Genomic DNA, 13625 nt, shown 5'->3' on the forward strand with positions numbered 1-13625 from the left:
AGGCACCGTTTTGAGTTTGACCCAGCTGAAATTAATCTGGGCCATCCGTTGTCAATTTACTCAGTCAAGTACCTGGGAGGACACGGAATCTGGATTCACAAGGGGTTTTTTAATACAACTCGAATTTTAATGCAAAAACAAATAGCGATTGATTTTGGTCCGTCTGATCTGCGTTGTAAATCGTACAACGCTGTAGAGGTGACGAGAGAATTTAATTTATAGATCTGAACTATCCAATTAAAAATCTAAACGACATTCTAATTAAAACTAAACACTAAACAGGTGTCAAGTGTCAACAACAGTAAAATTAGGTCATTCCGGCTTGACGCATGTATAATATAGCAATCAGGTTATCAGTTATAGCAATCAACGAGCAGAAATTACTAATGAAGCAGAAAATAAGCAATTTAAAATGGCCTACAAGCAGTAGACCAGCTTAGAAACACACATCCATGAAATCCAGAACAAGTCGCATTACACACGCTGGAGGTGAATCCAACCATAACAAAGTATGTAGCTATCATTGATAAATACTAAATTTATAACTAAAGCAACACAAAGTATAGATGCTTCTATTAATTTAGCGGCTATGAGGACAAAATGTAACAATGTAACTAGCACCGCTTGAGCATGTCAGAATGGAAGAGGGGTCGTCATACGCGTACGAATACGCCCTCGGGCATGCACTCTTGAATAGCTGGGAGTACGATGTCGGCTTGCATTGTTGCGGGCCTCCGAAGCTCCCTGTGCAACAGTATTGCTGTGCGCCAAAAGCTGCGCAAGCGCTCTTGCATGCCACCACTCTGGTTGTTTTTAAGAGGTGCAGATCAGAAAAGCATTAAAAATAATGAAGTTGAAAGAGGAGATCTGTGTCTTACTTTTCTTACTTTGGACGGACAATTTATGAAAAAATAAAGCCTGTGTTTTGAATTGTGGAAATCGGCCAAATTTTGAAGTTCGTTAAAGTCAACTTTCTGATTAAAATATATGTGGGGTTCTAATTGCAAGAGATTCCTAGAAAGAATTTTGCTAATTTTGTAAATCTCCTGAAAGGAAATGCTTTCTTTGACCAATGTATTTTGTAAAGACCAAAAAGAGGTAGGCAGGCCGCAGGCCGATCTAATTCCATATACCAAGTTATGTGTACTATTCTCTTACAACGAGACACATGTTAGTGTTGTTAGCATCTTATTAGAAAAGAATGAAGCAATGTTGTGCAAGGTACATTTGTAAAGAAGTACTTAAAAAGGGCACCTTTGAACTTGAAAAACTTTTTATATATAGCACAAGAAAAACTCTTACCACGTTAAACCCTTTTCATTACTATTCTTTTTAACATATATACCCATTGAATTCTTTGAACATAAACTGTGTATATAAAACAGAAAGAAATTAAAATCTCTACCTGTTACCAGCTGCACCATCCCTAACAGCCATCCCGGCAGGACACATCTTGTTCAAATCGCTCACGCACCCGGCAGTGGCACATTTCCCGGTAGAGTGAAATGGTGTCATAGATATTGGCAGATTATACCTACAAATAACATGAAAAATTAGATTTATGTCATGTAATCTCACACACATATATACACTGGAGAGAATAGACCAAACCATTTTTGCACTCCACCAAAAAGGTACAATATTATTATTTGCCATAGTTCTCAAGCAAACTAAGACGATCAAATCAAAGGCACACAGCAACACGGAGCAAAGTTTTTGAAAACAATAATAATGATACACTCTGTAAAAAGGTGTCGATGGGTTAGAGAACTATTTTTCCTTTTGAGAAAATAAATAAAAAATTTGTGCAAAAGTTGTCCGCTACAACTTTAAAAAAAAAAAAAAAAAAACGTTACCGTTATCCTAAACCTTTCTCGCTTTATTTTGGAACGAATAATGATTCGTATATACTAAAATAACACACCACATTTTCCCTTGTATTTAAATCTCTAAGCTACAACTCAACATACCCATCAACAAGAGACACGTCATAGAAATCCTGTGCTGTTGCCGACTGGGAGAGCGTGATCTCGGCCAGAGTGGCCGGTGGGGCCCCACCGATACCATTGCAATACAGCTGGCCGCCACAGTCGCCAGTAGCGCACTTACCGGTGGAGGTGGCCGGGTTGAACTGGCAGCCCTGGCGACCCCACACCCGGCCCGACCACTGCGGGGGCAGCCTGAGAGAGGTGGCCTGGCCCGGACGCAACTCCAGCCCGCCACGGGCTAGGATATCGTGGCCTGCGCCGGGCTGGATACCGGGCCAGACTGTCTCGGCGCATTTATTGAACAAGGCAAGAGTGGCGGCGCGTGCATTGTAGGAGAGGAGAAGGAAGATGGAGAGGAAGAGGAGAGGGTGTCTTCTTGCCATTGGTTAGTGCGCCCTCTGCTAAGGACCTGCTCTCTCTCTCTCTCTCTCTATTTCTTCTCTCTCACACTATGGCTATCTCTCCGAGTGGGAGTGAGTGTGTGCCGGAATAGAGTGGGTAGTGCTGCTGTGTATTTAATGCAGAAGTTAAGGTTTGGTGAGTGAGATAATAAATGGTTTTGACTGTGTTGTTTCTTATTGGAGAACAGTGTGGACGCGGTAAAAGTACGAGAAGAAACAAAAGAGGGGGTTTCGGTTGCCGAGTGAACACAAAACAATTTGTTCTGGTTTTGCTGGAATATGGAAATTGACAGAATCACAGAACTTGGTAATTGAGACGCTTTCTTGAAGTGCGGGCTCCTGTATGTTAAAAAGTTCTTAGCTTATTAATTGATGTCTAGTGGAGCGTTCAGAACTTGGTCGCTCTGCAGGAATGCGTATCCTCTGCATTAACTCAAAAAAGAAATTTTTGAGTAAGTGAATTTCAACTATCTGATTTTAAACGGAGTTAATTCAGTTTCTACTTATGATATGGAGACTCTTTAATATTAGTGTGAATTTAATCTGTACAAATTTTAAAACAAATCGAATAGTCAAGATTCATTAACTCAAAAAATTCTCTTTTGAATTAATAATTCGTATCCTCTGCATTAACTCAAAAGAGAATCTTTTGAGTTAATGAAACTCAACTATCCGATCTATTTTAAAATTCGTGTATACTAAATCCGTACTAATATTGAAAGACTTTTTTTGTTATAGGCAGGTGCCGGATTGGTTCCGTTTAAAATCAAACGGTTGATATTCATTAACTCAAAAGATTCCTTTTTGAGTTAGGCCCTGTTCGACCTCCAATCGGAAATGGGCATGAGTACAGAAATTGAACTGAAAAGTCAACTAATTTTTTTTTCCCACATGAACAGTAACGCAGCCGAACAGAACCTTAATGCAGAGGATACGCATTCGAAAATAAGTATCTCATATTGATTATTGAGATTCATATGATAGTTACATTGTATATATTTCTTATTACAGATGAAACAATATGTAGTGGTGAGCTTTTAAAGCAGATCGCAGGACTATAATTTTTATTTGATAAATGACATATGAAAGGAAATTCGATATTTAAGAAGATTGAAACTGTAAATTTATTTTCGTACAGACTTTTCGTTTAAAAAAATAAAATAGAATAAATTTAACTTTAGCTATTAAAAAGTCCGACCTTTAAAAGCCACTTTTTTTAAATCCGCCTTTCAAGACCGTTGATTTAAAAGACCTGTTTTTTTAAGCCCAACTTTCTCTTTTTATTATAAAATGAGAAAGTTTTGGGATGAAATTAAAAAGATCCGACTTTTCTTAGAGCCAGACTATTAATTGTACAATTTTAGTGAAATTTATTTTTTGTCGTCAATGATGAAATTAATTAGAAACGAGATTTTGAATTCCGATTTTCTAAATTAATAAATATATTTGTTAACTGATAATTGCCGTCAACCATAAAAGAAATTAATAAATATTTTATATTTATGGGTTAATTTTCTATTTATCTTTGAAAAAAAATTTAGCTTTTTATTTACCCTTTTAGTTTAGATTATATCTAACATACCTCTCAACTCCTGTTTTATTTTTTCTATTTACCCCTTGAGTAATTGCCCATAATTAAATAATTGTCTAATTTATTTGTTCTCATTGTACCTTTGCTCTTCTCATGTAATTTAAAATTAACAAATTCAAGACATATCCGGCTACTACATCTAGCAAAGTTAAACAAAACCAAATTGCATAATTCCAGTTCCATATCCGGCTAAGGTTAAAGTATAGCCTTTCCTTTTCTTTTCTTTTCAAATGAATCTGATCTCGCGTCCTTCGTTTGCACTTGCTGATTTCATGGATTTTGCACATACGAATATAGGGTCATGCTACCATAATACTTTTTATATTCATAAATCCCAATACGAATATAGGGTCACGCATGGAATAGAGGGGGGCAAAAAAAACATTTCTGATAGTTTCTTAAGAAATGTTATTTCACAAGTTTTATGCATGTTTACATCAAATTAGAAGCTTAAATATTAAGAAATTTTTTATGCACGAACTCGAACAACTATAAAGACTAATCTCACATTTTACATGTTGTTGTTGTCCCTAACTGTATCTAGAGGGGTAAATATGGAACCTTTTAAATTTTTCTCCTTGTTTGAACTCCAAAAGCATCAACTCCACTCTATAAATATCCCCTGCCTCTTTACTTTTTCTCCATGTTTGTGTAGAGCATTCAAATCACAAAAAAAGAGAAAAAAAAAACGTTTGCGTATTTTTCCCCCAAAAAAAATCAGTGAAAGAAAAAATCATGCTTCCATAAACACTCTCATGGAGTCTTAATATATTGAGCTTAGAAAAAAAAAATGAGAGAGACTAAATATGTTTTTCCATTAACCAAGTTTTCGAACTTCTAAAACCAGTTATCCAAGTTATTGAAGAGATCGTTATGATATTCTTACAACGAGAATGGAGATCTGCACAACTGAAAATTTTCAAATGATTTGCACTCCATTTTTAGTTTTTCTTTTATGTTTGTTGATCTGATTTTGTAACTTGCTATACTGTTAACATATATTTTTAAAAACTAGAATAAGTAGAGATAAATTTTTTCGGGTGAGTATAGTGTCTAACGCCTTTTACATTCACAGGTAAGGCGCAAACTGGTTATCCATGAGCAAAAATAAATAAGGTAGATTTTATTCTCATTGCGTAACGGATGGTAACTCCAAATAAAATTTGAATCATGGTTAAAAGTTTTACTCGAACGACGATTTCATAGTACAGTAGCTACACTATATACTAAAGTTATTATGTACATTTTTAAGTTGAGGATTGCAATAAACAGATTTCTAAGTAAAATATAAATGAACTTGTTAACTATATAATATAATGATCCGGAATAACTTTTTATTGAAACAAGTTCAAATGACTCAGCATTGGATCGGATCTAAGTAAATTTGGTAGAGAATATTACAAAATGGTAAGAATCTCATTGTTCATTTATTTTTATATTATAGTCATGGGTCATGACCGGACTTACAAAGTCCATACATGTTGCTTTTGGCAATATACTACAAAAGACTGGCACTTTCCGTGAGGGTAAAAAGTAACTTTTCACGACAGAATACCGTCATAAACTTATTTTTTTTATTTGCAAGGATACATTTCGCGACGGAGTACCGTTATAAATGTGTTTTTTCTCTCGCAAAAAGTGTCTACTTTGTTGTTGTTTTAACCAAACATTTTGGCCTTAACTCAGAACGAAAGAACTGTTTCTCACAAAGGTGATTGACTTCTACATTAGCTTTGCAAGTTTGATTGAAAAAAGCTTTCTTTATTTAGGAAACTAACCCTTGAATAATTGAAAGTTGCTCTTAAAAACGTCGCCTAATGTTTTCATTTAGTTTGGAAAAAAAAAGCATCCCGAAATTAAAAGATTCCGAAAAAGGGGTCCATGTGCAGTAACCGAGATCAATAAACAATCTCGTGTCGTGGGCTGATGGGCTAATCCAAATTTTTTTAAGGGCTTTATATATACTTGTATTCTTTCAGAAAGGCTTTTTCTAATTTTCTTATTAAAAAGGCTTGACAGCGCAGTTAACAGGATTATTTTATTAACCAAGCTTCAGTAGTAAGTAGATATAACATTTCACTTTCCTTATTTTTCCCAAAAAAAAAAAAGAACACCTAGTCAATTATTAAGAAATTTAGTAAGGGAGAGATTTCATGTAATATTTCATTGTCAACACTTGTTGCTTCTAATTTAGAATTTCTTGTCAAATCAGGTCAAAAACATTGTCATGGTATACCGTCGTAAAATTTTGGAATTTCATAAATAGTTCAAAATAAAAGATAGAAGAGAGGAGTTCAAATACTTTGTCTTTTATGTCTCACTGTGTCTTATATTTTTTTATTTAATTTTGAAATCTAAACTATCGATTCAAACCACTCAATATGATATCTATATTAAAATGTGCTCAGAGACTTAATTTTATTACTTTTTAAATAGATATAATATCGTTATTCTGGTTGGGGTATGATTTTCTTAATTTAGATAAGTTGTGTGTATAATATGATGCAAACTAAAATCAGATTATTCATACACCGGAGAGATTTTACTTGTTCAGATTTATCAACATTTGAGTGACCGATCAAATTTTAAGCTGAATTGAATTCAATCACAATCTATTTATGTTAAAGAAAACATTTTTTTTTCTTTTAACTTTGATTAATATCCGTTAAGTGTTACTGTCATTAAGTAAATATTATTGTCAGTGTCTTAAAAGGGTGTATCTGTCAAAAATAGATTAATTATCTGTTTCAGTTAGCTAAGTTCAAGATTGTTCTTCTAGGATATGTTTGGTTTCAATCTCAGAATAATAAGAATAGTGAAATTGACATTTGTCTTACTAGAATAGCTTGGTCGTCAATAACATAAAAAAAAAGAGTGTGGGTCAGACTCAATCTTGCTAGGAAGCAGATTTGTATTCCATCCAACGCGGCCTTTTAGAAAGCATCTATACGGCCCTGTTCGGCCGCGTTATTGTTTACTGAATTTTTTTTTCCTACGGAAACATTACTTTTCAGTTCAATTCCTGTACCCATGCTCAATCTCAATTGGAAGCCGAACAGGACCTACACCTTTCACCATTGTGTTAACCAAAAGTGAATCTCGTGCAAAGAAATAAATCAGACTATGAGTTTATGCGACACCAAATAGAAAATCCTTATTAGAATAATTTATTTTAATATTTTGTAATAATAGTTTGTTCTAATAAAACAAACGGAGTATTAATAAAACACCAAATAGCTTATTCTTAATCCAACTAAACATATCCCTAAAGGTTAATCCTTTGTTTAATAAACTAAGAAGTATTAATCTCTTGTCATTGACTGAAGTATAAAATGTGGCACTAAAGCAGAAAATAAACGGAGAGTCGACAACTTTTGTCGGAACGGCTATCGAGGTGACAAAGAGGTAGGATCTACACAGCCTCGTAAGTATAAACAAAAGATAACATCATATAAAATAAAAAAAATAACAAATATAATTTTTTTTTAGGAGAAGCCCGTAGGCATAATAACAAATATAATTAAGGCCGAAGTGCTATGAACTATGAATAATATAAGGTTTTCGGTGCTGTGATTTTAAAAATTTATTATATAAATTTTAAATTTGATTTAGATAGTCTAATAAATTAATTATATAATTAATTTATAGAATACTAATTTTTATTATTAGTGAAACATTTTTACTATCTTTTATAATATATGAAAAATGAAAAAAAAATCTAAAATATTAACCATTTTCTTTTATTCTAAGTCATTTCTGTTAGGAAACAACCCATGATCTCAAATATCTTGCTGAAAAGCCTTAACCATGGAACAAGTGTAGAATGACATCACAAGAGAAACTTCAAGAAACGTTTGTTACCCAGCGAATTTTATAACAAATGAAAAAGATAAACAGAAAAAAAAAAAAATAGTGAAAGCAGAGAGGAATATCCGCATATGTCAATTGTCAAAGAGTCCATGTGACTGACAAATGATGATGCGCTCCTGACTTATCTGTGACTCTGTGACGTTAATTGGACCATTTCATCCCTGTTATTCGGCTTATACAATCACCGTCCAGCTCTCAATTGGGCCTTCAGACTGGGCGATAATAAAGGAGAGAAGGAAAGAGCATGAACGCTATCTTAAAATATGTTTGGTTCAAGAGGATGGTTCAAATTTCTTTATTTTTTGTGTCTTCATCGTGCCTTTATTTTTAAAAACTTAAATAACTCAAAGTTTAAAATTTAAACGTCAAAAGAAAACCGTTAGATGTAATATATGTTATTTTCTCTATGTGTTCATAAAAAATTATCACATTTTGATTTTGCTTTTATATGAATCAAGAAGTTGAAAAATCAACGTCTAGAAATTATCCACATTTGTATACATTTTTACAAGCTCAAAATGACAATCAAAATAAAGTTAAAATGCCATAATTTTTTACATGTGCATAGATAAAATGATATAGTTCATATCCAACAGTTTTATTTTGAATTTTAAGATTTAAATTTTGAGTTATTAAAGTTTTTAAAAATGGAGGCATGATAGAGGCACAAAAAATGGAGGCATTTGAACCCTCCTCTTGGTTTAAATACTTTTGGTTGTAAAACAAGAATAGTGAGAATAGTTTTTTTGTTATTTGTTTTATTAGAATAGTTAAATTTACTTTTTTGTAAGAATATGTTATTTTATTAAGACAAAAGAGTTGAATTCATTATTCTAACCATTCAATCCCATTCAAATAATGAATAAGTTATTTCTTTATATACATTACTTTAATTTATAAAGTACCACTTTTATTCTTTATTAAGAAAAATAAAATATAAGTTATATGTTCTAGAAAATGTCAGTTTTATAATTGGTTGATTTCTAAAGCAAATTAATAATTTCTCTATTTCTAACGCTTACATAAGCATATACTAAACTATCACTGTGTATATTATAAGTAGAGAAATAACTAATTTGTCATCGAAAACTAACCAATTACAATACTCATAAAATGTGTTTTAATCAAATAGATAATAAAGTGAGTAAATTTCTGAATTTTTAAAATTTAAAATGATAAATATGATGTTATAAATTCTAGAGGGGAACACATCATTTTGAAGTTTTTGTACACGTGACATTCTCTCTTATTTGTATGTCCTGGTTTCCTTCTTTCATTTTTTTCTATATTTCACTTCGATTTACAATTTTAATTCTAAGCAAGTAAACATGTTCGGACAATCTAGACATCCTTCCCCTCCTCGCTTTTTTTTTTTTCTATAAGTTTGTAGAGTACAATCTAAAATAATGCAAAGAAGAATATAACAGCTGAATAACCCGAAAATAATGATCCAGGTGTTTCAAACGAGGTTATAAAATGTAATGTTTATAAAAGGACCAAATATCCTAATTTTTTTATTTTACCGTTAAAATTGAGTGAGGCTTACGGTATTTTGCAAAGTGAGAAACAATTTGTGCCATGAATCGACATTTTAATTTAAAATAATATATTGCCTGCATCAGTTTTGTAGTAAGTTATATACCTAAGTATATAATTACCATGACGAGTTTTTTTTTAATATATCTACGGTATTCTTAAGCTCGTCAAACTTCTTTGTAAGTTTAATATCATAATTTATTAGATTAACTTCAAAAAACTAATTAAAGCTGTTGATACTAATCTACTTCAATAATTATGTGTTTACATTCAAAATTACTGAAAAATGAATGCCGTAAAATTAGTTTATAAACGTTTTTTAATTTGACTTTATACTGAATTAATTAAAAAATTTACAAAATTCATAAATCATTACTACTTTATTAAAGTAGAATAATTTTAATGGTTTGAATTCGTCATTTGAAGTAAATTCGATAAGTTTAGAATTAAGCTCACTAAAGAATTCGGTGAACTTAAGAATACCCTAGTTCAATTTGAGATTTCCTTTGAAATTATAATACAATTTTATATTTTGATATTATATTTCAAATTTATTAACAAATATATAAAAACTAAAAGATGATTTAATGACTTAATCGTGGGATATGTAAATGGCCTACTTATAACTATTCTTTAACTCTAATGTTATACGTGACTGAAAGGATCACCTCATAATGATTTTGCCGAAATTTTTATTAATACCAAAAAATTATATAAAATTACTCAATCTACCCAAATTTACGCAGAATCTCGAAAATTGCCCCTTCTGGTTACTAAATAACCGGACTCTATCCTTCTTTCTGGTGATTTAGTCACCAGATTTAGAAAAGATTTATGGTCACTAAATAACAGGAAAGTTGCCTCTGTTTGACCGGTTATTTAGTAACTTTTGTTTGTTTGGTTTTTTATTTTTTTACAAAACAAAATTTTTTAAATTTTTAAATTTTTTGAATTGAAAAATTAGAAATATTGAATATATTTCTTTGAAAATAGATGGAATAAATATAATTTGATTTATTAGAAAGATTGCAACAAATAATTTGGATTAACATTTTTCAGGGCGTATTTTTTCGCGGTTGTAAGAAAAATTAATATATTTCTTCATATGTTATTGAAAAAAAAATATAAAAATGATTAGATTCTGAGTTATTAATCCCGGTTAAAAAGTCACTTCTAGGTAAATACATAAAATATTGTCATCCTTCCAGTACATTTAATTTATAAAAAGTTGTATATATTTTTGAAAAAAAACAAAAACTTTAAGTTATTCAATGATTGTTATTCAAAAAGAATTATCAAAATATATACAACTTTTTAGAAATTAAATGTACTCGAAGGATCACAATATTTTCTGTATTACCTAGAAGTGATTGTTGAACCGCGATCAATAACTCAAATTCAAAACATATATTTTTTTTTTCCAATAACACATAAAGAAATATATTAATTTTTTTTACAACCATGAAAAATCCGGCCTGAAAAATGTTGATCCGGATTATTTGTTGCAATCTTTCTAATAAATCAAATTATATTGCATTCCATCTATTTTTAAAGAAATATATTCAACATTTCTAATATTTCAATACAAAAAATAAAAAAATTTAAAAAAATTCTGTTTTGTAAAAAAAAAAGCCAAACAAACAAAAGTTACTTAGTAACCGGTCAAACATAGGCCACTTTCCAGTTATTTAGTAACCAAATTTTTTTCTAAATCCGGTGACTAAATCACCGGAAAGAATGATAGAATCCGGTTATTTAGTAACATGAAGGGGCAATTTTCGAGATTCTGTGTAAATTTGAGTAGATGGGTAATTTGATAGAATTTTTGCGTATTAATAGAAATTTCGGATGATTTTGTTTGATCATTTTGACAATATATATAAAAAAATCAACTCAGATTAGGCTGGCAATTTAAAAGTAATTTATAAAATATTGTTGAGCATACAAATAAGTACAAAAATAATATTTCATGTAATTTGAATATATTGTATACATCAGGAGTCCAAGAGTTGTTAATTTATATCATTATAGAATTTAATCACTTATAATGAATAGTAAAACATGTAATTAAACTCATTATTTTATAAGAATTATGAAGTTTATACGATTAAAAAATAAAATCGTTCGCTAAACAATAAAACATATATCATATTTCATTATATTCAAGGTTGAAATATATTCCTTGATCATGCCTACTTAGGTGCTTACAAATTTTTATTTTTTTAACATTCGTTCAAGTTCACCAGTGAAAATATTGCAAATGAGGCTCTAACTCGTTTCTGACAATGCATCAAAATAAGCAAATGTTGATTTAAATTGTGAATTGTGTATGCATGAAATGAAGAAATAACAGAGGAGAGAGATGACAAATGAAATGCATTACAGTGAGATTCCCTGACAAGGGATTTGTCGTGTTGCCTCATGTCTGTCAGAAGATAATTTCGATGCTTTCTCTCTTTTTACTTACTTGCATGGATGCATGTGTGCGCTTGCCACCTGGCACCTGCTAGGTTGCCATCATTTTAGCCCTTCTTAATTCGAATCCTCTGCATTAACTATCTTTTGAGTTAATCAACACCAACCGTCCGATCTGTTTTAAGATTCGTACAGATTAGATCAGCACTAATATTTAAAATCCTCTCATGTTATAAGTAGGTGTCAGATCGGTTCCGTTTAAAATCAGACGGTTGATATTAATTAGCTCAAAAGATTCTCTTTTGAGTTAATGCAGAGAATACGCATTCAAGCAAGAGTCGGGAAATTGGGAAGTCTGTACATGCTGTCATTATTATCACATTTCAGGGATGTGCTGTTAAGAACTTGAGATAGATATTTTGATCAAATTACTCGGGTACGGATAGAGACCCTTGTGAGTTGTAACTCAGAGTGCGTATCCTCTGAGATATCTCATATTTTGCGTGACCCACGTGTACGGTGCCTATTTGGGGCTGACGTAGGGGGCTTGTATTATTTGAGCTTTGCGATTCTCGCAGAACGTATCACAACGGTTGGGATTTTCGAAAAAGTCACGCAAAATATGAGATATCTCAGAGGATGCGAATTCCGTGACTCATTACATTCGTACTAGTAATGAGTTCGTTTTATTTTATTTTATTTAGATGATCTAACTTTTCATAAATTATAGAAAAAGAGATTATAATTAGCATTCAGCAGAGAATTTTTTTATTTTATAAAATAATACAAAAAGAAAAAGTATCTAAAAATACCGTCATTTTTATTAATATCCTAAAAAATAGTTTTAATGAAAATACCATCGCCTTTTTTTTTCAAACTGCTCCAACTGCTATAGGGGCGGTCCACTCTAATTTTTTTTTTAAATATCTTAATATTTTTATTTAAATAATTTTGTAGAATTTTAGTTTTCTTCTTTGTGTATACCAAAAAATAAGATATTTGATATATTTATGAGTGATGTCGTAACTCTTTATAACTTTGATTTTATTTGTCAGTTGGATATTACAAGTCTAAAGATAATACTAATTAAGGACTTGGCCTTGATTCTTAAAATTTATTTCATTCAAATATATACCAGAAAATATGGTTAGATTGCTTCAATGATGTCAACTTTTTTTTTATTTTTAGAGAATAATTAGAGAGCGAGAGAGAATAATTGGATTATTGTCAACATATACCATTTGCTTGAATAATCAAATGCACACAATAAATAGTAAATGCATTTAAAAATAATTACATGGGTAATTCTTGAATAATCTCTTAGACTTTTGAAAAAACTAATATCGGTTGTTGTATGTCTACAGTTGATAGAAAACTTAAAACTGAATTTTTGAGGCACTAAACGACATTTTTTTTGCAATTATGATTCCTATGGATGCTCGGGAGTTTCCCCCGGTGCAAAATTCAGATCCGTCTCATCCCTCCTTTTCGAATTGTGGTCATACGCGCAAATCCGACTTTCCTAACCAAAGTTATGGCTTAAAGTTTTTTCAAAAAACAACGATGCTTCCGTGCAAAAAACGCCGATAACGCACTTATGCTTTATGCCCTACTTAATGACGGTAGAAGTGCATTGATGTTTCATTGCCAAAACATCGATGATGCGCTCATGCTCTCTAAACGACCATAACTTTATTATTGTCAAAACATCGATGACGCACTTATGCTCTCTAAATGACCATAACTTTAAAATGCATTTACTATTTATTGTGTACGTTTGTTTATTTTATTAATAGATTATAGTTTAATTTATTATTCAAAGAT

General features: G+C 31.3%; 1 protein-coding gene across 1 annotated transcript; it reads right to left on the reverse strand.

Moving 5' to 3' along the window:
- Positions 1-406: 406 nt before the first annotated feature.
- Positions 407-2511, reverse strand: LOC144569202 (thaumatin-like protein). Its single transcript, XM_078319424.1, has 3 exons — positions 1971-2511; positions 1406-1534; positions 407-803 (listed from the first exon to the last, which is right to left on the reverse strand). Exons 1-3 carry the CDS (start codon positions 2369-2371, stop codon positions 581-583), a joined length of 753 nt encoding a protein of 250 aa, XP_078175550.1. The 5' UTR covers positions 2372-2511; the 3' UTR covers positions 407-580.
- Positions 2512-13625: the final 11114 nt, after the last annotated feature.

This window comes from Carex rostrata, chromosome 18 (genome assembly GCF_964058835.1).
Source record: "Carex rostrata chromosome 18, lpCarRost1.2, whole genome shotgun sequence".
Lineage (NCBI taxonomy): Eukaryota > Viridiplantae > Streptophyta > Magnoliopsida > Poales > Cyperaceae > Carex > Carex rostrata.

What these genes read in the sequence shown, in the direction of transcription:
- LOC144569202 (XM_078319424.1), bottom strand. Translation starts at nt 2,371, where the DNA reads ATGGCAAGAAGACACCCTCTCCTCTTCCTCTCCATCTTCCTTCTCCTC. An exon ending in GACGTGTCTCTTGTTGATGG is followed by an intron (nt 1,535 to 1,970) that starts GTATGTTGAGTT and finishes TGTTATTTGTAG; the next exon opens with GTATAATCTGCCAATATCTA. An exon ending in GATGGTGCAGCTGGTAACAG is followed by an intron (nt 804 to 1,405) that starts GTAGAGATTTTA and finishes AAAAACAACCAG; the next exon opens with AGTGGTGGCATGCAAGAGCG.